A 26,423-nucleotide genomic window follows, 5' to 3' on the forward strand; every position below is an offset into this window, starting at 1 on the left:
AGATCTTTACATCAGCCTCTTTGTTCTTCGGTTCAGTACATCCAGCTGCGAAAACCTTCCTTACGCCTTGAAACTAGGAGTCCGATCAAACAGTAGCAAGAGCAATCAAAGAATAAGCTCTGTCCTCGACAAACAAGTTGGTCGACTTTCTTTTGCGAGGGTGACTTTGAGTTAACTCTGGTCTACATGCATGACTTGTGCAACATTGCATGACCTGAAACATATGGCCACACCAGCCCAACAAGACTGCTGTGGCGCTTGTGTCTGGTAATTGGCTGTCAATGTCAGCTCTTTTTCATTTTCTTCTAAGTAGAAAGAACAGTCCAAGGCAGCATGTGGACCTCTCTACTCAGATTCAGGCCTCAATCTGCTCTACCTGTTTGCAGTCTATCATCTCTGAGGAGATTTGCTGGAGCCGTTTCTCTTATCTTCCTTAGATGTTGCTGTTCCCAAGACTCCCAATTTTAATTGCTTGCTGTAGTTCTTTCTTTTATTCTTAATTCTCATTCCATAGTTTATGTTACGCTGCTTGCATTGCTTGCGTGTTCAATTTAAAATTTACTACTGTCTGGTACCATTGAAGGTCTTATAGCACTTATAGCACTATATGCCTTTGAAACCCTCACTCATTTAGTAAATTTTTCTAACCACTTTGCTTGTGTTCATATAATTGCAAAAAATTGGTTTGTATATTTTGAGGTTATTTTTGTATATTTCCTATATTTTATATTTTTAGTCTATCACATGCCTTCTAAACCTACTTGAGTCATTTATCTCCCTTTAGCACAGCTTCTGCCATTGACTATCACTCAAGATGTTTTTTTTTGCAATATCTTTGGACAAATTATGTTTTTTTATGTACTATAATCTACCATTTAAGTGACTTTGCACAAAAATAAAATTCCATCAAAATCAGTTTTGCTGAAGAAGTTCTGTTTTAAAACAGACAGGCTCAGTTAACACCCTACATGCACCCCCCCCCCAAATATCTAATTTTATATTGATAGGAAAACGTATTTTCTGTTATTTAATCCAAAGTCAGCATTAGTTGTTATGTATGTAAAGAAATAAAGTTTAACAAAATGTTGACTCATATTTCTGCATTTTTGTATTCCAAGTGGCATCTAAGCCTCTTTATTAACACTGATGCACAGGGCGTAATCAAACTAAAACTAATCAGGACAAAAGCCATGAGACAACATTGGTAATCACGTGGCGCAAAGTTGGTATAAATCTGCATGCACCTTGAGCACATTTAAATTTCGAACATGCTGTTTGCTATTTTGCTAACTGACTGTCTCATCATAATTCCTCTAACATTTTGATCTCTGTCCTGAAATCACAAAACATTTTGATTCTGCTGTTGCTAACAAAGGCTGTATAACAATAAACCTCCCAGCTGTCTGAGCTAACTTTCCGCTGCTTTTTCAGCCTCAGACATGTTTATATGTGCTTTCGTATCTGTCTGTGAGCATCTCTCAGAGTATGAGCTCTGTGCCAATGTGACATTCACATCATATCCTGTATCTTACACATGGCTGAATTAATACCCTCAGGATAAAATTGGTGTTGGCTCTTCCATGACCTCCACTGTACATGCCGGTTTTATTATTTTCTCCGGCATCATGAAACCAGTCAGTGCTGGAGATGAAACGATTAGCTGGCAGTGAATTTGAAAACCAAGTAGGGAAAGAATATAAGAATGTTCAGATTCACCTCCTAAAGTGTGTGTTCTTTTATTTCCCTTTGTTTACTGTTTTAGGTTATTTTGATAGTTCTGTCTTCTTATTAAGTTTTACTTGGTCGGTTTCTGGATCAACAACACCATCTCTGTCGGAAACAAATTTTTGTTTTAGTGGTTTATTGTTTAGTTTGTGGTTCCTGTGATATTTTCTATACAGATGCAGTAAAGATCCAGTTAATTCTTCTGCATTAATTTCATATGTATTTGAGTCCATTATCAGCATGCTTACAGATGAGTACCCGGTCTCCATAGAAGGAGCCATACCACCAGTAACTGGGGGGCACAGCTTAATGATCAGCAACAGGAATGAAGAAATAAGACAAAGACAAAAGTGATGGCATTCGTCCATCCACATGCCGCAATGCCGTTAATGGCTGCACAGACTGCCTCTGTCTACTGCAGGGCCTCTTTTTATCTCTCTGAGAATGACCACTGAAACTTTGTTGTGAATTTGAAAGCTAATCCAGAAATGTCCATTGCTTAAAAGTAATGGCAATTTAAATGGCTGTATTATGTGTTTTCCATGGACATAATGCCACATTCAAGTAACTATGTTACCTTTAGTTGTTATAAAATCGTTGTATATATCAAAATTGACTGAAAGAAATTTGGCTTCATAATTTGACTCCTTGAAATTGGACCTCTGTCTTTACAAATCTGCTTCCGACACTCTGCCTTCAGCACGATGGCATAACAATGCTTCTTATTATGCGGTTGACAACAGTTAGGAGAGTTGGACTGAGAAGTAGTTCACATGATGAGCTCCACAGATGGGCAGTTCCAAGGAGGAACTTTGTGGAAAAGGTAGTACTTTGTGGGATCATGTCTTTAGTCACTCCTGAATGGCTGCCACCGGAAAGTCAAGGATTCCTCAAAGATGCAACAATCCAGGAATGATTTTGATGAGGGAATAACACTGTGACATGATATAAATCTCAAAAAAGTTCATTTCACTTAATACATCCCCCTTTAATAAACACATTGAAAGGATGTGAGATGCTTGACAACATGCAATGGGTGAAACCTCATAAATGGGCCTTTGACTGCAAAATTGTCTTTACAGATTTAAATCCAGAATTATTTTATTCAGCCAAAAAGTTTTTTTTTCCAATTGGGAAAAACCTCAATTTTTCCAAGATCGCAAAAATAATATAACACTTGAGCACACATCAAAGTACTCAGAGTCTTTCTTGTCATTACAGTTATCAAGCCTTACTTATAATTTCTGACTTGGCTTTTGCATGTTTTCACTGATAATGCAACTATTATTGTTTGGTGGTGAGCTCCATGTCTTTGAGGTTGAACGCCTTCTACTGTAGCTATCAAACTAATCTCTAGATCTCTCCATCAGATTCAAGTCAGGATTCCAGCTGGGCCACTCCAAAATGCTAATACTTCTTTTGGGCAGAGGAAACATGTTTGTAAAATTAAAAGATTACTTAAATAAGTTTGGGCTTAACTGTATCTATATTTTACATTATTCGTATTGTTCAATTGTTATGCAGAATCCAGCTGTCCACTTTGGAGATGTGGAGCAACTCGAGTACATTTTCAGTGCTCATACTCCTTCCCCACCCCCTCAGTGTCTCTTTATTCCCTGAACACACACTCGCATACTCGCATATTACACACGCAGACAAAAAGAGCCTTTCCTCATATAAAATGCAGCTTTCTGAAGAAGATGATCATCCATAACACAAATTTTAACAGTAGAGTGCTTCATTTTACATTTGCAAGACTTTCCTCAGGAGAATCAGATTCTGTTTCACACCTTTGTGTTTCACACTTTTTGGGTTATTGGATAGTCCTTATTTTCTCACCCTCGTCCAAACGGCTGTTTGAAGGTCATCAACTGAGAGGAGTTAGATGTAAGGGCATTCACTTGTTACAATGGAGGTCATTTTTGTCCTTGTCCTCACAGGGACAGCCATATATGCACATGTTTCAGTGTTACAGAGGGAACATCTTTGGAGGCCGAGCAGCTTTGTCTTTTGCCAAGGACCGTGACTTCTATTAAAATAATGCTCTGACGTATTGACAAAGGGCACATGTGCAGCTTGAAGCTCGACACACATGCTTGATCGGTAAGGTTTACATCACCTGAATGAGCAGACGTCTTTACGCTCCAGCTGAATGACGCCACACGAGATGTACACACTCCCCCCAACCCAACCAATCCTCCGTCTTTTGCGTAATCTCGTAGTCTGTCTGATCCGAGCTTCTGCTCTCTTCCTTCTCACACATCATGTTGTTTCATCCAGCGTGAACCAGCAGCACCAGGCTTCATTAATTAATCATCAACCTAAGATCATCATATCAGCTCTGAGAGCCAGTTAAACACTTGTTTTTATTTTCTGTCTTAAGCTGGCGATGATCTTAATATCCTCAAATAATGGAGGCTGGAATTAAACCCGTTGTGTAATTCAGATATAGCAGAGGGGTGGTTCAATGAAATGCCTCGACTCACATAAGCATGCTTGTTCTTTTTTCATGGCTGTTCTACTGCTACGTTTGTTTTTAATCGGTGTCTTTACACGCGTTTAATTTTACTTGCCAATTATCACATGTGCTCTTTGTTAGTCTTGAGCTTCTTTTGTAAATTCAGGCCCCTGGACAGGTTGTCAGTCTTTCACAGGACAACACAGAGACATGCTGGACAAATAACCATGCACATACATTCATATTTCATTTTACACTGTATGATGTAGGACTTAATAGAAGCTAGAAGTCACAAAAGCTGAGTGAGCTATCATGGCAACAATGAATGGAAAGCTTAATGTAGAATTTGAACTCTAAGAATCGGGGACGGATGATGAGAGTGAAGAAGCTAAAATCTGGAAAAAGACAAAACTCACAACCAAAGATTTTTTTTCACAAAGGATTCTTTCAACGCAGAAGAAATTGTACAATGGGAACCTGTTATTAAAGGTCAACTTTTATACTAGTTGATGTTTTTCAATAAATCAAACTTGCAACAGTAGTTTTTCCCTTGTACTGCAGTCCATGTTGACCTTTCGATTGTTGCCTAACAGCTAAAAGGATTCCAGTCTAAATGTCATCTAGTTTCTGTGGAGCTTCAATGTTCTCCATGTTATATTTGGGTTCTCTCTGAGAATCCTCACCATTTCCATCAGTCCCAAAATATGTGTAAGTTATCTGGTGACTGATTATCGCCCTTATGTGTGAGAGTGCAGCATTTTTAGAGTATTTCCACTTTCCACAAGTTTTCTTGCAAAAAAAAGAGAAAATGGATGATGTCTGTTGAATCTTATTTGGGCAACTATTGTCTTGACAAACTACTAAACAGTTTATCAGTATCTGCATGCAGGCAGAATCTGGCCTTCAAGGTAGAAGATGAGAAAGACTGAAACATTTCCCAATGCTGTCATGAAAATTCATATTTATTTATCTTTCTCTTCTTGATGTCAATATAACCAATTTTGGTGCAGATTCTGCTTCTTCGTTATTCTGTCCCCCGTTTCGGTGTCATGTGACTGATGAACCTCCATTATTTTGTTTACTTATCGACATTAAGAGCAGCATAGAGGCTCTAGGTGTGGGTTCCTACGTTGAACATGCAGCTCAGGCACTATTGGTGGAGAGTGTGCTGAATGGTATCTTTTATTAGCTACACCTGCATCACAGATACTGCACCGGGTTGTGTGAGTCATAGGCAAAACAAGAAGGGAAGCTTTTTTTCCCCCTTCTACTGTACAGACTACTGTAGACGTTATATTGTTGCTAAACAACTGGCAGAATAAATGCTGGTTCTTCAGTGATAGTTTGTATATGCTGGCATATTTCCATCTATTTCTCAGAGAAAAAGGGCAGACTATCCATTCCATCTATTGTTCCAACATGAACATACTGTTCCTATGGTTTAATGTCTTTTTCATTGGATGCTAGTGAATGTGTAAAGTATTTTTTTGTAGCATAAAGCATCACAAGGAGAGGATTTATCAGAGGGGCGGCCCCAGAGGTCCATGGTACCTCTGGAGGAGCTGCAGAGATCCACAGCCCAGGAGCGACAATCTGTTGGACAGGACAATTATCATTCATGTCATGTTGCCAAAAAATCTGCCCTTTATAAAGAACAGGCAGTTTTTTCCCTCTACATGCAAATACTATTTGTGTAGTACTAGTCCTTGAACACAGCATCCTCTTGATGAAACATGAGCTTCTTTCATAAAATACATCAAGGCTGAGTTTAAAAACGTTTTTACCATCTCCGTGTGATTTGTGAAAGAGACCAAGTGGGTCCAATGAGAGAGTCCCAGTCTTGCATCAGCTGACTTGTGTAAGCGTAAACTGGCTTTGTGGCTCAAGTTTCTAATATAGCAATTACAGATGGTCTGTGCAGCCAGCTGCCTGGGGGATTTAAGGCAGAAGCACACAGACACTGACTCTGTGAAACTGTATATTTGAAGCACTTCATTTCTCACAAGAAAATGGCAAGATGTTCGCTGAGACAGAAAAGATCACTAGGCTTTCCCCTTGGGTAGTTACTGCAGTAGTGATGCTATTTGAAAATAGAACAATGCTGATTAGGCATCACAAGCCTCTGATGTGCTTAACCCTGTAGGAGTGTCCTGACATTCATTTTATGTTTGATACTGTATGCTGAACCTGTGGAGCTTCACCCCACATCCGCTTTCATCCCACATCGAAGGATTTTCCAAAGACGTCTATACGTGAGGGATATGGCCCACCAGGATTTGTGTCGCATGAATGGCCAAAGGGAGCTCAAAAAGGGGCTCGTCTTTGCAGACCCTAAGCATATATCCAGATGTAGATATTTATGTGCTAGAATGGCCTGGTCAAAGTCCAGACATAAATCCAGTAGAGAATCTGTGATTTTCCATGTTAACTCCATTAGCATGCAAGTTTGAAAGTGACATTTGAAAAAGTTTCATAAGCTGATTGAAGGCAGTTTTTTTTAGGTGCTTACTGTTGGTATTTCCCTCAGTTTTGTCAGCTTCCTCCACAACTCAGCTAGCGTTGTTCCCTTTGCTTCCCTGGGGGTCACACACAAACCTGTTTGACCCTGAAAATTGCTGAAGTGCAGTTTGTCCAACTCCATTCCATCAGGTTTGTTTTTCTCCTGCCCTATGCTGCAGACAGAGCCTGTATTCTTCTCAGTCAACTTAAGATGCACAAGCAACAAAGAAAAGTGTCTCGAGATGAAGTTGGAACAGTGGAGTCATTTTCGCATTCTCAGCGGGCTCATTATCATTTCTGTTTCACTTAATCATTTGATTTGCAAAGTAGTAAGAACAGTTATTAGAGCCGATGATCTCTGTATGACTGCCGGGCTAACTATCTCCACTACTCGGCCACATTTTTCTCTTCATCATATTGTGCATCTCATCTGCACGCAACAACCATCTTTCACTCTAGCCTGCTGGCGAGCCGAGTGTGCAGCGAGAGAAAGCATCGCGCTTCTCTTCCTTAATTCTCTTTTCGCCGACTGAGACCAAATTACAGTCTTTGTTTCACCGGGAAACACACAAGTTCTTGTGAGTCATCCAACTTTAGCCCACCCCCGTCAACAAAGTATGAGAACACTGAATTTTTCCTCCAGTTGTGTTTGTGATTGTGTTTGCGGCCATGATTCACTTTTTTAATTGTTGGCAAATAAAATTAATTTTTATCAGAAAGATTTGTTTTCTGTGCTTCTGGGCTGCAGCTTAGCTCAGCTTTATCTCATTTTTCAGAGCAAGAGAATCCAATAATGAGGAGATTAATGTCTTCTGTGGGTAAAGTTCTCATTCAAAGTCAAGATAGACTTTCTTCCCTCCAGCAAATAGAGAGAGGGAGAGACAGAGGTAGGGGGGATGTGATGACTTGGCTGGTGAAAGGCAAGATGGATGAATGTCAGGGAGAACGATGGGAAAGGAAGACAGCATGATGGTGGAGAAAACGGGCTGGAGGAGTTGACGTTTAACTTCAGCATCCACAAAAAAGAAAGATTAGGGGAGCTTTGGTGAAGGAGGGGAAAGAGAGATTGAAAAGACAGAAAACTCTGAGTTGAGGCGGGAAAAAAAACAGCAACACAACTCATTGTCTCCCTCCTGCCCCTGCCATCAATCTCCCAAATGGCAGCTGCCTCTCTCTCACACATGCACACACACACACACACACAAACGCATGGAAGTTTATGGCTGCCTGCGTGCACAGCTGATTCCCCTGGTGATGAATCATGGAGCAGCATGGCACAGCACAGCACGGCATTTGTTAGAGGTGGTGTTTTTCTGCTGCGCTGACAGGCTGCATAAGCACTTTTTACTGTGTGTTCCCCTGTGGGGGGGTGTGGGTGTGTATTGTGGCAGCTGGGACCCAGGCTGTTTTGTATGTGTTTTAGCACATACTACATTTTTGTCTTTAAATGAGAGTTCATGTTTTCAAGTGCGGTTGTATGGCATTGCAGTCAGTATCTTACTCGGAGTAAACAACAGTCAGACTGATCTCATTTCAGAGAATCAGGCAGGAATTCTCACGAGAGCCAAGCAAAAGCTACTTATTTCCTTCGTCTACAACAACTTAAACCGAAAGCTCCATCTAACCCCTAAACTACAAGAACAAACCATAGAAGATATTAATTAACACTGGTCAACAGCCAAAAAAAATGTCTGGGGTTTTTCAACTGTTTTAGGGTCATTTTGATGTGCTGAATCCAAAAATCATATTGGTTTTGGTTTTGCTCAATCAGGTGAACTTTCTGAACTATGGATGCAACATGAGCATCAAAATGCATGACTTGTTCTCACATATGGATCGGCTTCCTGAGAATCTGGGCTCAATGAGTGATGAGCAGGGGGAGAGATTACATCAGGACAGAAAAGAGACGGAGAATTTAGCACAATGAAGACGTAATGTTCAATTTACATGCAATTACCCTTATAAGTGCACCCAATTTTTATTAATGTCAGAAACAGTCTGATATACCCTTGTCAGTGCTCAACAATGCCAGTGCATTATTTTTGCATTTACTGTTTGAGTGTGCATGTCATGTTAACTCCCCTTCGGCATGTTCAGTGCGTCACGTTCATGCCTTCGTTTACCATTTCTCTGAGGTCAGAGAACTACCAGAGAAGTTCGTCCACTGTTTTATACCAAGGAGCCTTGAAACACAGCCCACTGCTATTAAGCTCTGTTATCCAGAATGCTGTAATGGCTGACGGCAGCTTAGACGAGTGAGAACATTTTAATCAACCTACTGTACATGTCTGATTATAGGCAGCCACACTCTGAGGTTCAAAACTTTTTTTTTCAATAAAGGTAGATCACAAAATTTTATTGTCACTGTTATAAAACAAGTATGTCTGTTAAACCAGAATCAACCAATAGAATAATATTTTATTAGCATTTGGAAATCGGCAACAGAATCCTGATTCTGATTAGAATGTGTTACTTTAAAATGACGACTTTGCAATTTTAAGCACCTTTGTTGGTCTAATGGTGGCGATGATCTCACTCTAATTAGCTGCTCTCCTTCAAGTCTGTTTTCTGTATATGAGTGATGGCGCTGATGCAAGAACCTATTAGACGTTGTGTTAAAGTGCAAAGCCGGGACCACAGCCACACAAGGTTCACTAATTAAGCAACAGAGATGAGCAACTCAGGCAAAGTTTTGAAAAACAATATTTCTCATGGAGTTGGAAAAAATCTGAGAAGATTCATGTTTTTGCTGTTTATCATTAGGTTTTTAGGTTTAATAAAACTCCTGAGCACAGAAATACCAAATATTAGATCCCTGTCCTCCTCCATGTTATTTATTTATCTGGCTGTAGTTTGTTTGCTTTGATAAGACTTTAGTAAAAGGCATTAGAGTAGATTTGAAATCAAAACCTAAATAAATACATATACAACATTAATAACATTAACGTATTTAGGGCCAAAAATACCAAACTTCAATAATCCATAAACACTAAATGTTTCTCTATATTATATAACATTTTCAAAATTTGTGATGTAATTGTAATCAATGTGAAATCTTTTTTGGCATTAAAACAGTTTAGCATTTCTTGTAATTGCTGACGAAGGTTGTGTATGTTTCCACTGGTATTTTGAGCATTTATATCTGGTGATGGGCTCCAGGTAACATTTCAGGCTTATGGCTCTTCTTCGAAATAAAGGCATGTGCCATTAAAAAATGATCAGCCAACTCCCCTCCTTTATAGCCACCCTTTGAATATTTGTGAAGGTCCATCTGGGTAACAGTTATGAACAAAGGCTTAATTGTTAAATGTAAATGATCTTTGAATTTTGGGAGTGTTGTTTGTAGTTAAAATTAGTTCCTCAATCAAAGAAGCTACAGTATAGACCTCGAAGAACACTGATAAAATGTTTCAGTAAAAGTCTAATTGGTGCTTTTGTTTGTCTTACATGTGGAAAACGTTGCGTGAATAAATATTAAGTTATAATTTTATGTCCAATCTAGCCTAAACCTCAAATAAGAGCCAGGGAAAGTCAGATGGTAACTTGAAATACATTATTACTCTGATAACTGAAGAGAAACCCTATTCTGAGGAGTGAAAGTCTTTTTTTTTAATTATTTTGTGAATGCCATCATCTCCTTCTGCGCACTCATTTATTTAATGCATTTAATCCCAATGGGATTCAGTGAATAGTCTTATTCAGCTGATTTGATTATGTGTGTTATTATATTAAAGTACTGTTGTCACTTGATACTTGATAACATCTCCTCAGATGAACTTTGTGTCTTTTTCTGTTTCTAGTGGCAATTAAATATTCTATATATATATATATATATATATACATATATATATATATATATATATATATATATATATACACAGTATATATAAATTTTTGGTGTTCTCCCATTTATATCCTTTTTCTCCTTTGATGCCATACGCTCTCTCCGTCTGGCACTGTCTACCTCCTCTCTGTGTCATCCCGCGATCCCCACAGCAGGCTGGACATTTGGCACCTTTGACTCGGACAGTATGCTTGTGAATGGCGAGACCAGGGCAGAGAGGTGGCGTTCCCTTTCTGATCTGCCACATGCTCCCATAACTCATAGTTTCAGTCCAGAACACCTGCTTCCTCCGTCTCTCACAGTAAACAATGCCAAAACTGGAAGGCACGGCACATAGGAGCCAATTAACCTGCCAGCAGGTATGATGTGACTCCTCAGGTTTTTGTGTTTGTGGACGCAGGCGTGAGGATGTGCACGTCAATGACCGAATCACTGCAAGGACAAAGTATCAGCATTGCAGAGCTATTTGTCGCTGCATGTTTTGCTCTTGTCTAAAAAGGATAATGATGCTGTTTTTCAATATCCTGGATCTGCATACTGTTCACAACTCATTAAAGCCAGAATGTGGGCCAAGTCATAGTTCTTACCCTCGATTTTCACTAGCCTTCCCTCTTCTTACATTAATCTGATAAACTACAGTACTGCACTGTAGTTACAGTGAGAAAATGCTACTGTAATATAAAAAGAAAATTGCTCAGCTACGTCAGGGGTGCCAATAAATGTGTGTATATGTAAGAAATATATAAATAGTAATTATAGGAAGATGATTTCATGAAAATAGATGGTAACAGATTTAATTCTTAGTTTAAGAAGCACATTTAATATAGAACTGAGCTGTGTTGGAGGAAAATGTCGGGCTTGGTCCGGCTTTTCCAGATTCGCACAATGTGACCATGGGAGATCTCACTGAAACCACAGAACTGCGAATGCCGAGCGCATTAACTGCTCAGCGTTACCTACGCAGTTCAAGGCTCCTTCGACTTTCCATTTGCACAAAGCACAGCAGGAGTAGAAGGTCCTTTCAGTACTGCAGACAATATCACAGAAGGAGGGGAGGGGTGGTCTCGAAGGAGAAGGGAAACAAGGAAGGACTAAGAGGGAGCATGCAGAGAGGCAGTCTCAGAGGACAAAAAAGTATGTGATGTGTGGGCCCAAGGAATAAACAATCACAAAGACGTCAATTTCACCCTCTGAATCTTCTGTTAACGATTAATCTACGCTGCGGTTTCAGTCTCACAAAGGGTGGCCCGCTACCTATTGTGACTTAAAAATAAAGGTGGAAGTTTTGACTCCGTATCCATGGGCAGGGGGTAACAGCGATGTGCAGCCAGGAAGTTGGGGTGTGTGAGTGTGTGCGAACTGCACTGTGTGGGGTAAATTATGTATGTTAATTTAGAGAAGCACAAGCATGAATATTCCTTTGTCCTTGTCTTTTGTTAAGCAAATGCAGCCACATCCATCAGCCTACACAATGTTGTCCTTACCCACGAATAGTAGCAAAGAGAGTCATATGTGTTCATTTTCATTTGGATGTTAGCGTCCACAATTGATCTAATTTTTGCTCTTTTAGAATTGAAGCTTTAATGTTTGCCAAATTGTCCATTTACGCACAAATTGCAAGGGTTTTTGAAATTTGATATTTTCAATTTTTTCATGTTACAACCACAAAATTGAATGTGTTTTATTGGACCATTGTGTAATAGACCAACACAAAGCAGTACAGGATTGTAAAGTGAAAGGGATACATGGTTTCAATTTTATTTTCAAAGTGTGATGCACATTTGTTCTTGACCCCACCTTGATACCTCTGAATAAAATCCAATGGCACCAGCTGCCTTCAGAAATAATCTAATTAATAAATAATAATTTAAAAAAACTTGTGTGGAATTTAATCTTTGTATAAATCCAAGAGTTGTTAGAGGGGTTAATGAACAAACAGCATCATGAAGCTTAACAAAAACAGAAACCAGGTCAGGGTCAAAGTTGCAGAGAGGTTTAAAGCAGACGATATGTGTAAAACTATACTCAACTCAACATACAACCAGAGACACAATGGTATAGTTAACACTTGAAAATGAAAGGGTGAGGTACCCTGAAAAAGATTGGGCAAAATGCAAGTAATAGTTTTAATAGTATAATTTTTTTTTTTCTTGTGGCGTTTTAGGCATTGATATTTTTGTTCTGCTGTGTATTTAAAAAACATGGCTTCTTCTGATTTGTGTACCTTCCTGCTTATGTGCTTTTCATGTACTAATGTTTGAAAAATCTTTTTGCTGTGCATCTTACTGAACAACCCTCGTGGAGTGTTTGATTCCCACAGCAATTTTGCAGACTTCAATTGGATAAAGTCAGCCTCCCAACTGAGCTTTTTGGACCTCATCCAAGTCCTGATATCCATACAGACTGAGAGACACATTGCAACTCCAGGGGTCTGGATTATAAAACAGTTTTATGGTCAAATTTCATCATTAAACTCTCATTTCTTCTGCATTATATGAAACAAAATCACAGGGCAGATATAATTTCTTTAGGTTAATTTGATATTTATGAAGGTCTTAAACAGTATTGCAAACAGTATTCTTTGAAATTTCTATGTCCAGTTGGTGTACATTTAGCCACAGCAGGTGTCTGGCGGTTGGAAAACTGCAAGTTTGATTCCAGCTTCCCTTCACCACACACTGAAGCGCAAGAGACTGAACTGCAACTTGCCAGCTGGTCTGCATTTCAGCTTATGCATGTCTGTACAAATTGGTGAAAGTAATCATTGTAATAGTTACTGGAGAACTATTTAAGTTTAGTTTATTTACCTTTTTACAACAAAACACCATTTTTGGACTCAGTTTGGAAATAATTGATCAATTAGGCCTAATTAATGGAACAGCGTAGTTTTTCAGCCTAAAAAATTCAACAGAAACAAGATGAGAACTTGACGCTGTTGAAGAGTACAAGTACTTAATATTTTACCACTTTTACGATTAACCATGTGTCTACAGCCTGTTTGGCCACATAGGCATTTTTGCCTGCTCCTATGTTTCAGTCAGCTTTGTGTGCACAGCCATGAGTTTGTGTGTGCGCCTGGGCGGGTGGGAGTGCTGCTGTATCATCCTCCTAAAACCGGCGTGGAAGAGAGATGTGGATTGGCCGAGGTTTTATTCCCCTCACTCTTAGAAATGTAAGAAAAATAGCACAGTGGAGGAAGGGAGTAGATGAAAATAGCTCAGTAGGCAACCGCTGACTCACAAGGCAAAGCTGGGAGTCAGGATGACATCTATTCCAATATACATCAAAAATCAGCTTGTGTAACTACCTCTGTGTCCATGAACTGGCAGATCTCAGTGCCCCTTGCCACATCCTGTATGAATTTGGTGCACATTTCTTGTCTGTGGCTGCATTAAAACAGGGAGGTGACGTTACAGGTGCCATTTATTTCTTTTGACAGCTCAGAGTCTGTGGGGCATGAGGGCTGGTTAGATGTGAGGTAGTGTGATCAGCTAACTACACCGTTCATTCATCATGCCACTCATGAAGGGCAGGCTGTCAAAGTTAAAAAAAAATTTTAAGCACTGTGAAATGGAACACGAACATGAACTGGACTCAAATTTGAATCATTCCGATTAAAATATCAGCTACAGTTCGAGCGCTAGTTTCTCATGCAACCCCGATTGAGAAAGTTGCAGGAATTGCAAGGAGGTGTGGCATGTTAGGAATTTTAAATGGGAAATGTTTTCATTCACTTCACTATCTGGCATTTGATAAAAATTTTATTGATTTTATGATATTTTGGAAAAGAAAATCAAAAGCTGGAAATGTTATCACACCCACTTCAGGCTGACAGCTCTTTCAGTAAGTTATTGAAACACTCTTGAACTGTGGCTGCTACATCCCACCCCACTGCTGTGGCTGGAATCAAAAGGATCTCACCAAGCAGCTGCAATGAACAATCCAGACTCTCCACCTTAAAGTCTAATTAATACCTACTTACCTGCTATAGTTTCTTCTTGACCGGAAAACTTCAGTGACATAAATTTTGTTATGACTTTTGTTGTGTGATTATCTTCCAACAACAATCAGCATTTTCAGTTGGAATATTTTACAATCGATGCACCAAATTTCCAACAGTTTAACTTGGGTTTTATTTTTTGGAAGCAGCTGATTGGTGCTTTCAGGATGTGTAGCCTGGCAGCAGCATAAAATTCTGGTTATTTTGGGGAATACATGTAATTAATAAAAAAATAAAATAAAAATAAAAATTCTGAGTCTTAAATAATTCATACCCCAATAACGGTTTTCTTTCAGGTTGAGGCTCAGAACGATGCAGTCTCTTTTTGGTGGTGGGGAGCTCGGGCTGCTGGGAGGAGGAGGCAGCGACGCGGGAGGCCTAAAAGAGGATGGCTGCGGCAGCATGGCATGGAGGACCTCGGCTCTTCCTTCTGACGATGTGTACTCCGCATCCCACTTCACCCTCATCTCTGCCTATCAGGAAATCAAAACAAGACTGGCCAGCCTGGAGCGAGAGAACACCAGCATCAAGAGGAAGCTGAAGATCTACGAAATTAAGGTGAAAGCATTTTCAAGTCCAACATTCGACTGCTTTAAACAACAACAACAAAAAACAGCTAATCAACAAAGTTGTTTTTGTCCTTGTTGGTGTCAGATAGAAGGACTCCTGGTTTGTGCTGTTGATTTACTGTCAAGGCTAGAGAGCCACTCAACCTTTTTCCATTTTTATTAAGCTGGTGAGAGTTTCAAATAGAAAAAATAGAGTCCAGGCTGACAGCTGACACAGAATCTGTGGAGGAAGCTAAGAATAGGGTGATGGCAAGGAGGCTTTCCAATCTTAAAGACTTGGAGCTCATAACCAAAGATAAATGATCAAAAAGCAGTGGAAACGCGCACAAAGCTGGTTAGCAGGTAGAAGAAGATTTATTGCTGTAATGCCAATAAATATTTTTTCTGTTGGTTATTGGAAAGGATAGAATTGCTTTTTTTGAAAATAAACTATAAATAGAACCTGATTAAGAAATAAAATTAAAACTCTTTTACATTGCTTTATTATCCTCTCAGAGACTCCTGGCTGGTCGTAATTTTTATTTGATTGAATTTTATGTAATGTCTGGAGAGTAGGTTTAAAGACTACAGACAATGTTCATACTTATTCTGGGATTGGGATGTTTTGAAATGGAAAATAATACATTGGTTGCAACCTAAAGGCAGAGTTGTATCGGCGCGTTTGCAGGTGCGACATCTTCTACTCCAAATCAACACCTGCCTCTCTGTGAAACCGTCCCTGAGCAAACGGCCACCTGTGAGTGAGTCAACAGCAGTTTGGCAGCCTGAAGCCTGCAGGAACAGCTGCTTGCTAAAAGCATCCAGGAGTTCTGACTCTCTCCTCCTTAAACTTCATTTGCACATATTTGAAATTCTCCAATACTAAACCGACTGTTTGGGCGTATTTGTTTCAATGATGATGTTTTTGCGGCTTTCTTTAGATTCCGCTTTAACCTACTCTATACTGTAGACCATGTTGAAATCCTTAAAGTAGGGAAAAGAAGAAATGTCTGCTCCTGTATAATTCCTAGAATAAGCAGAAAACCTAAGACTAATGTTTAGTGGAATACTCTTTTTTTCTTCTTCTACTAATCCTCCTTTGTTCTTAATTTCAACAATTCATCTCTCCCCCTCACTGCTTACATCATTATCTCCTTTTGCTCCCTCATGCTTCATCCTTTTTTGTGCCATGCAGCACATTCCTCCTCCCATGTAGATCTTTCTTTCAACTGCTTTTCCCATTTTTACTCATTTTCTGTCCTCCTACATAATTTCTTTGCACTCATTTTCCCTCAAGCTCCCCTGATTTAATCTGTATGCCAATTCAGCTATTGCTGGAAGGATTTCTGCCTCACCTGCTGTCTAATTGAACCAACAAGGCTCATCTCATACAGTCTGACCTGCATCAAACATGCATGTCAGACTGTACTTTGAATCGAGTAGCTCTACTGACACACTAATTCATTCTGGATACTCAAACAGGCAACTGAATATGTAAATACCAATCACTTCTTAATGCAAACATTGAATCAACCCATACCATGGCAGCAAGTGAGTAAAATGTATTTATGTTGCACAAGAGCATTAAAAAAGACAAATAAAAGCATAGAGCATGAAGAAGAGCTAAAAACAAAACATTTATATGATCAAACAGTTCATAAGAGTTATTTATAAGATCAAACTGATTAATTACCAAAACAAACAAAAAAATCCAGCTTTACAGAAGATTTGACATCTATGCATTGCAAAGATGAAGGCAACACTTTCCTTATCGGCTTTAAAAGATTTTGTCTTAAAATGAGTCGGAGGCACAACTATGATGTTAGACTACAACAAGGGGTGTAAAGCTCTGAGAGGTCACAGATAGAGAGAGCAGCAGCACCATAAATACATTTAAAAGACAAGGTTAATATTTTAATATGGATTCCTAAATGTACACACCCCCAGAAATACTGGGGGTATTTAACTCTTCAGATTTAGAGTTAAAGAATGTGGTGATGGAAGCCTTCTTATCTCAGAAATGAATAATCAAAAATATGAGTGGAAACATGTAAAAAGTGACTCTTAAGTAACAATTTTCTGTTTTGTTTTAGTAGTAAAACAAATTTATTATTGAGATTATTGAGAAATAAGTTAACATGTCATATGGATAAAAACTTGCAATGTGTTATCTTTTAAGAGAGATAACATAAATCTCCAAATGTTCTAAAAAACGTTTTTTTTGGTCGTGGGATTGTTGAACATGCTTGACAGAAGGTCTGTCTAAACACGATAGCGCTACAGTCAGTTCACTTAGGAAGTGGAAAATCTGCTACCACTTTGATTTTTACACAAATGACTTTTTACCCCCAAATGATTGACTGCAGAAGGAATGGGGTATTTGACAATGAATTGAGCTAATCTCGACAGCAATCACCAATAAACCAATCAGCAGTCTCTGCCTGCAAGGTGCTCTGCAGCCGACCTCCACCTCAGATTTTGCTATCACACTTGCTGTGTTGTCATTGATGTTTCTGTGTTCTGTTCTCCAAACGTAACAGCAGATATCTTGTTGCAGGCTTTACCCAGTTCCCAAAATATAACCATGCAGACAAATATTAATTACCAGGAGCTGCTGCTATAATTACAAAAGGATTTAAATAACTTAATACCTAAAGTGAAACTGACTGGGCACAGTTATTAAAAATCATAAGATTCCTGGGCTCATATGTACCTAAATGTGAAGTTTGGCTTCATCATTTATTTTCCGGACGCTCCAGATGGTTTGTTACATAAAATCATCTGGGAAGTCATTGTTGGGAAGGATTTTTTTTTTTAAACAAGCCAGATTTTTTTCAAAAGGAACTTGGCAGTAGATTGAAAGAACATAACAGCTCAACAGAGTGGAGCCAGTTGGTGTAATCAAGCCAGTCAGGAAAGGAAGAAATACACTTACAAAAGTCACAGTCATCAATACAAATGATTGTAGTTAATACGGCCATATTATGTAAAATTAACTTTTTGATCTTTACGTCATGTTATAATGTTATTGCCTTGTCAAAAACATACCTGGATTCCTTCCTGCATCCGTGAGAAATCCTTTAATCTCCCATGGCAACCATTCAATTGTGGAAAACGCCACCTTTGAGGCGCAGATACTCCTCAGAGCAGAAGTTGCCAGCTGCCGCTCTTCCATCTCACAGAGCAGAGCAGCTCCTTCAGACTAACAGCAGCAATTAGCAAACACCTGGAAGAACTTTGCATCAGCTGAGCTCTTTATATGAGCTACAGTACTTCTCAGTGCAGCGCTGGTAAAAACTTTGTTAAAAGGTTAATAGAGGTGCGCTGTTATGATGACTTTTGACCTCAGCTTCAGTATGGAGTTTCAGAAAGAGCAGGAGTTTTTAAAGAGACAGAAGACCAATTTCAAGGCATTAAATTATGAAGCCAAATTTCTTCTAATAAAAATGAAGGTAACAACTGAAGGTAACATAGTTACTTGAATGTGCTATAAAATGGCACTACTGTATATGTCCCTGGAAAACACATAATACTGCCACTTTAACCCATTACTTGAGCATTTGCCTTTAGTTTCTTTTATAGAAGAAATCAAGCTACGCACATTAGTGAACCATATTCCTTTAGATTTCTGTTATACCATGGATGGATGGAATGTATGGATGGATGGATGGATGAGTGTACCTCACCTTGTATTCATCCTATCTGGATTCTGTGACAGACTTGTTGTTTCTTACATCTCATGTTTAATCATTATTTCAGGTTCGATAAGGAGAAGAATTTCGACTAACACACTCAGCCTCAGACAACCCTGTTACTAACAAAGCTGCAGCAAACAGAAAACTCCAGAGCGCAGCTGCTGCTATGATGGATGGGAACACTTCTTGCTGCTTTGAACATGGGCTGAAGCGAGGTTCCTCTCCAGTTCAGAGTTCCTGAAGCTCAGCGCTGTCAGAAAACTCTGGCCCTCGGGGGCGACTGCACATGTTTACCCCATTTACTGTTAAACCGAGCAAAGAGAGATGCTCTCCTAAATGGAAAAGGGTTGTTTTCTCCTCAAATAGACATTGCATCAGCGAGGCAATGACTTCACACAGAAAATGAAAAGCCCTTATGGTAGGCACTCTAAATGGAAATGTGTTCATTTAGGTTGAACGACACTCAGTTATATAACCAGCATGTCTGGATCGCAGTGCTCTGCTATCAACCAGAGTTTGGTTTTGTAAGCGTAAAACCTTTAGAGTTTAGATTGAATCTGCTTCAGCTTTCAGCTTATAATTCCCAGTTGTGCTTTCACTCAGCCTAAATACACTTTTCATTAATTTAAATTAAAAAAATTAGACTTTTCAGATGCGACCTGATTGAAATAAACAACTGCTTGACAGCAGGTTGCACTCACTTATAGATGTGTAGTAATCCTCAAAAGTGGATTGACTGGCCAGTGCTGCTGTAGCTGAAGACACTAAAGCTTGTTTTGACAGAAGGGTTCACAGTCTAATTTCTGAGCAACAGGAAGCCAAAAGGAGCTTGAGGTCCTTTGGTTGTCTCGGGAGATTGCTAATTTACCTAAGTTGATAGGAAAATGGATGGAGCTAAATACAGAGCAATCCTAGTAGAAGTGGGATGAAGGTTCATCTTCCAGCAGCTTAACATGCAGCCAAAGCTTCAATGGAAGGATTTAGATCAAAGCATGTGCATGTGCTACAATGGCTCAGCCAAAGTCTATAACTAAACCCAATTAAGGATCTCATGTAAGGGTTGAAAACTGTTGCTCACAGATAATCTCCATCCAATCTGAGTGAGCTTGTGAGCTATTGTGCAAAGAAAAATGGGTAAATATTTAGTCTCTAGACACGACACTGGTAGAGACGTACCCCGCAAGACTTTCAGCTTGATTAAATTGACCATTTATGTCAGAAGAAGATGCAAGATATTCTGTCTAAAAGATTACCATTAAGCTAGCAGAATAAATACTTCATGTTACTGAAACGTGGCAGGAAAAGCAGCGTTGTAGTCTTTACTGCAATATATTGTTTAAATGAATATGAACATTAATGAACTGTCTGGTGTGTCTTTGTCTTTGCAGTTCCCAATGATCAGCGAGTTTGGGGAGGACACCAACTCCTACTGCTCCTTTGAGAGTAAAGACACGGCGCTGCTGCAGTCAGAAAATGGCAACCTGCACCAGCGAGTCAACGTTCTGACCCATGAGGTACAAAACCAGTAAAACAAGGTGAAAGAGAATCCAATCTTACATGTGTTGCTTATTTTTTAATGCGGTGGCTGAAAGAAAAGCCTTATCAGACAAATGTATTTTTTTTTAGAGGACTCATTCAGTGGAAATCCTTCTTCCATTAAAACCTAATTTAATTACAGTAGAATTTAGGTCAAGAAATGTCCAGAGCTAATTAGGCTGCTGGAGCTGCTGTCTGGGCAAAAATGACGAGGAACTGATACAACCGTATAACTGTTCAAGAATGAAGTAAGACACAGGATCTTCAGGCTGATGTTCTTTGAGATGTTTTAGAGATTACTCTGTAGAAGCTGTCTTTGCAAAAGTTATAGCAGAGGATGACGGCAACATCTTTGTTAGTGCGCGTACATACTTCATACGAGCACATTTCAAGAGTGGGGCTTTGAGTGTTTTTCTGCTCAGCTGCCACTCCAGCGCTCTCACGACTGTGTGAACAAGAACACGGGGAAACGAGAGGTGGCTCGCACAGGAAGGCCGTGGTGAAACTGGTAGCAGCAGCGGTGAAAACAAAAAAAAAAAAGAACAGCGTTAGAGAGCGAGGAAATGGTTTATAAGAAGAGCAGAGATGATTAGCGTGGGACTCCACAGGTCATGGGGTTGTCTGACACCTGGCATTCCGACTGATGAAATGAGACATGGCACTGTGAGCATGCTCTGTGGGAACCAAACCTATATAGCACAGAGAGTCTCAATATACACACAGTACATAGGCTGCACTCATGTGCCTTCACTGATGGGGGAACTTTAGTGACATCCTATTCTTAATTCATATGTTTTAAAGGGGACTTATTGTGTTTCCTTTTAAACAAGTTAGGATAGGTCTTTGGGCAATAGAAAACATATTTTATGCAAAAAATAATTCTCTAATGAGATTTCAGTCTAGTCATTTCAACCTGTTTTGAGCTCAGTTCAGATTGAGTTGTTTTAGGGCAATGTCACTACACCGTGTTCCAAATTATTATGCAAATTGGATTTAAGTGTCATAAAGATTCCATTTTTTGTTGTGCTATTAAATTTATAGATGGTATTATGTGTCAGGGCTCTTTTAATCATTATAATTAATTTCAGAGTTGGGTTGATTAGTTTGTCTGGTGAGCTCAATTAAAGGAAATCTACTTAAGAAGGATGTTCCACATTATTAAGCAGGCCACAAGTTTCAAGCAATATGGCAAAGAGAAAGGATCTCTCTGCTGATGAAAATCATCAGATAGTGTAGTGCAGTATGACAACGTGTGAAAAGATTAGATATTTAATAAAAACTGAAGCGTTATCGTACTGTGAAGAGATTTGTGGCTGATTCAGAACAAAGACGGGTTTGTACAGATAAAGGCATAATGAGGAAGGTTTCTGTTAGACAAATTCATCAGATTAAGAGAGCTGCTGTTAAAATGCCCTTACAAAGCAGCAAACAGTTATTTGAAGCTGCTGGAGCCTCAAGGTGGAGGATCCTCCAGAGGTTTGCGGTGCATGAACGTACTATTGGGCCCCTAACCAGAGCTCACAAGCAGAAATGGTCGCAGTGGGCCCAGCCGTACATGAAGATTAATTTTCAAACAGACTTGTTCACTGATGACTGCTGTGCAACCCTGGATGGTCCAGATGGACGCAGTAGTGGATTGGTGGTGGACGGCCACCACATCCCAACACGGCTGTGACGTCAGCAAGGAGGTGGTGGAGTCATGCTTTGGGCTGAAATCATGGGGAGAGAATCATTGGTCGGCCCCTTCAGAGTCCATGAAGGTGTGAAAATGACCTCAGCAAAGTATATGGACTTTCTGACTGATCACTTTCTTTCATGGTTCAAAAAGAAGAACCGTAACTTTCGTAGCAAAATCATCTTCATGCATGACAATGCACCATCTCATGCTGCAAGGAATACCACTGTGTCATTGGCTGCTATGGGCATGAAAGGGGAGAAACTCATGGTGTGGTCACCATCCTCTTCTGACCTCTGACCTCAACCCTATTGAGAACCTTTGGAGTTTCCTCAAGCAGAAGATCTGAGGGTGGAATGCAGTTCATATCAAAACAGCAGCTCTGGGAAGGTTTTCTGACATCCTGCAAATAAATTCAAGCAGAAACTTTCCACAAACTCACAAGTTCAATGAATCAAAAATTGTGCAGGTGATATCAAAGAAGGGGTCCTATGTTAACATGTAACTTGGTCTGTTAAGATGTTTTTGATTGAAATAGCTTTTGATTTTAGTACATGTGACCACTTAATGCTGCACATTCAAAGAATGACCGTTTGCAGTTCTTTATAATCTTTAGAAAATCTGCTGTGCATAATAATTTGGAACTGTGCATTTTGAGTTTCTTATTTTTGGAAAAAATACTGTTCTCATGGGGAGCTTTGTTCAGTAAAATTTGATTTATACTGTAATAGCTGAGGGAGGGAGTTTACGTTTGCCATTTTGATCGCTGTTTACATTCCCCCATCAGCTGATGCAGCGGTGGCCTGTGACGTCATCAGCTCTGACACAGCCAAACTACAGACTCAACACACCGGACGTTGTTATTGTGTCTTGTCTCTTGTCTTGTCTTGTCTCTATGCTGTAACTGCGAAGTAATTTCCCTGCTGGGATGAATAAAGTACTTCTATTCTATTCTAATAGTTCATGACTTGATAATTATACTGACCATCATTTGCATTAACCATTTAGGAAAATCTGAGAAAATATCACTTGCATAATAATTTGGAACACGGTGTATTTTGCAATAAGCTAATGCTAGCTGCGCCTCCAACTCAGATTTTTTCCAGCACTACGCTTTATCTAATTTCATCCATCTCCTTATCAACAGGTCAGTTTTTCTGTCCCTGCTGAGGAAATTCATTCCCAAAGCTTGATGCTGCCTCCACCACTTGTCACTGAGGCAGTGATGCGTTTACTGTCAGTTTTCCTTCCCATTCTGTATGTAACTGATTACCGACTCTAACCACAGATGTACGATTTTTACTAGTTAGGTGACTTCTGAAGGCAGTTTTATTTATGGGTGGCAATGTAACAGGGGCTCTATGGAAGGGCATGTCACACATTTTAGATTTGTCCTTCTAAAGAAAGCCATGAATTGCTTTACTTCTAGTTGACATTTACACAATGTTTTCTGTGGGTCTGTCACACTAAATCCCAATAAATCACTGCTGTACTCTTTCACAAAGCTTTCCATAAGCCATCCATGCACCAGTGCCAGATTCCACTCGCATATGTTCCTATCGACACATTGAACGTCTGTCCCTGCTTCGGCATGTACCATTAGTGTGTCCCTCTCTGTTTATCTCAGTCCCTCATTGATGCTCCCACTCAATTGCCTGGAAGTGACCATGTTTTCTTTCCACATGCTTCGATAAGCTCGTTCCCTCGACTACTTTGAAAATCTCTTAATTTCACTCAGCTTTGGAGAATCTCAGTGCTCTCAGATCTTGCCAAATAAGATTGTGTCTCACTGTGGCACTCATCGTGCCACACTGTAAGAAAACTAAGCCACCGAGATGTTAAGTGGGCCCCCTTTTTTTTAAAACGCTTGTGACATTAGGGAAGTGCTGTGTTGCACATGCTGACGTCTTAGATATTCGGTGTCCCAATTTCTCCCGGTTACAAAACATCTTCTTGAGGGACACATTTGATGACTCTCTGAATTGAAGTTTTCCCTTCATTTTCTCCTTTGTGGGGAAGTTTGAAAACTAAGAAGGGAGGAAATGTGTCAACTTGTTTTATTGTCTGAGTCTGCCTGCTTTTCAGCTTCTTCTTTTTTTTATCTGTCTCTCTTTAGCTGCAGAAGAGAAAGGAAAGAGAGGAACAGCTGGAGGATGTGATCCAGGCCTACGAGAAGATCCACATGGAGAAAAGCAACCTCCAGAGGGACCTCGACAAGATGGTCAGACGCGACACTCAGATAGCTTCACGCTGGAGTTGAATGGTTTATTCATCGAGTATTAGTTTTACACTTGAGATTTTTAAAAAAAGCAAGAGTTGGTATCATTAAAAGTTAATGAAATATGTGTTTAGATGTAAAAAATATAACTTATGTGAATACAACAAGAGTTCTTCCAGTTTGGTTCCAGTTCAGTGAATCATAGCAGCTGTCTGCTGCAGAAATGTTCTTATTTCTGTATCCTCAAAGCTTGAAAAGTTAGCATGCAGATTTACCTTCTGCATATATATATATTCTTTTTAGCTTTTTTTCAATTACTTTTAGCAACTTGATGGCAATGCATTAATACATATTTTTCAAGTTCATACAGCTTGAAATCTCTTCCATTGCAGCCACAAACCTCAGTGTTTTTCATTGAGATTTCCTGTGAGAGATCAACAGAATGAACGTAGCTGAAGTACATCAGCTGCGTTCCCCTGAGCGTTCAGGGGAAGTAAATCGATTCCCCTGAACAGGGCACACTTTGATTCAGAGAATCAAAGTGTGCCCTGTATTTGTATTGTGCCCCATGAGTAAATATTTTGTAGATGAAGATGTAATTGCATCTTTCACTCCAGTTAGATTCGATAGGGAGCACCTGGGAATATTAACTTTGAAGTCTTGTTTTTTTTTTTAAAGCCCTGCAGCTGAATCAAAGACACAAAAGTTAAGAAAACTAAAAATCCATACGGCTTTGGGGTTTATATCAAGACAGAAATTACAAAGAGCGTTATTAGAACAAACCTCAATGTATGTGTTTTTAAGGATGTCAATGTATTAAACCAACACAAAGTAATTCATAATAGTAAAGTAGGACACAAAATGTTTTTTTTATTTTATTTTATTTTGTGGATAATGAGACTGTCTTACCAGCTATAGCCAGAGTCTTCACAAGGTCTTTCTTCTGTGGTTAATCTGCACATTTTGGACCAAAATATGTTCATATCTAGGACAAAAATTGTCTGACTCCTGAGCTGTATGATGGTTGTACATTCCCATCATGTCTGTACTTACATATTATAGTTTGAACAGATGAATGTGGCAGCTTCAGAGATCTGGAAGTTGTTGTTGTTGAACCAGACTGGTGCAGCTCCACAATTCTCCTCCTGATGTCGGATTTCTCTTGACTTTTCAAACATGTCATAAGAGAAAACTGTGTTTCAGGTGTGGCCTAAAATACTCCCAAAAGTCTCCCTCCAATTTACTTGGATATGTTAGTTAATCTATCAAAGCCATGACATTTTCCTCTGGACTTTTCCTCATTCCTTAAAGATTCTTCTTATTGTCAATTTTCATTAAACACTTTTAGAGAATTTGGTTTTCTTAATCATTTTAGGAGCTTAAGCACCTCCCAACAAAACCTTGCTGGTGAACAAAGTTCATTTACGTCTAGTCCAACATCAAGTTCGCAGGTTTCATAAACTAGTAGTTTTGGCTGAAGGACAGAACATCCAATATCCACAGTAAAATATGCTGCTGATCATCAAATCTTTCACTGTAGGCAATTTCTGCTAGGTGATAGTATCTTTTTTTTTTTTTACAAAAAAACAAAACAAAACATGCAATTGCTGATCCTGCAAATTATAATCTGGCTAAAAATATTTTTGGACGAGAGATTCTTCTCTCAGCAACTGTTTTAATTATTCCTGTTCCCCCGAAGAATTAAGCCGCATGTGATTTAACTTTCCTTTGTGTATCGCGCCACCGCTTAAAACCGTGAAGAATCTCATTTATTCTAAGTGGTTACAAATCAACACGAGGCAGAGCTGTCCAAACGAACAGATTGGCTGGCTGAACTTTCCTCGGTGCCCTTCTGAGGTAATAAAGCATCTCACTTGACAGTGGAGTCCATCTCACACAGCATCTTCAGCAGCTTTAAACTGTCAGAGTGCTGAGGGAATGAAGTGTGCCAAAGATGTTGGAGCTGCCACCTGGCAGGGACTATCACAGTGTCACCTGCAGCTCGTTAATGGGACTTCATCAGAAAACTGCGCCTCGCTCACCTTCCAGCCTTTTGCTCACTTACTCATTAGCACGTCTATAAAGTGATAGAGACATTTAGAAATTTAAAGTAGGAAGGTTCTTAAAAAAACAACAGTAAATGACATAGTCAAATGATTTGCTTCTTATTTAGATTTAAATGGCAAAGATGTGGAGATTGATCACTTCTTGAGAAGCTTTCCTTT

The 26,423-nt window shown here is 39.4% G+C and overlaps 1 protein-coding gene across 1 annotated transcript in view; it reads left to right on the plus strand.

Annotated features, from left to right (window-relative positions):
* tbkbp1 (TBK1 binding protein 1) overlaps window positions 1-26,423 on the plus strand; it is a 63,225-nt gene that overhangs the window by 13,141 nt on the left and 23,661 nt on the right. The window contains exons 2-4 of the mRNA XM_028029958.1: window positions 14,823-15,084; window positions 20,158-20,283; window positions 24,097-24,201. Of these exons, the coding sequence (XP_027885759.1) occupies window positions 14,839-15,084; window positions 20,158-20,283; window positions 24,097-24,201 (477 nt within the window). The 5' untranslated portion in view covers window positions 14,823-14,838. The remainder of the gene's footprint in view (window positions 1-14,822; window positions 15,085-20,157; window positions 20,284-24,096; window positions 24,202-26,423) is intronic.

Source organism: Xiphophorus couchianus, chromosome 10 (assembly GCF_001444195.1).
Source record: "Xiphophorus couchianus chromosome 10, X_couchianus-1.0, whole genome shotgun sequence".
In the NCBI taxonomy this organism is placed as follows: Eukaryota; Metazoa; Chordata; class Actinopteri; order Cyprinodontiformes; family Poeciliidae; genus Xiphophorus; species Xiphophorus couchianus.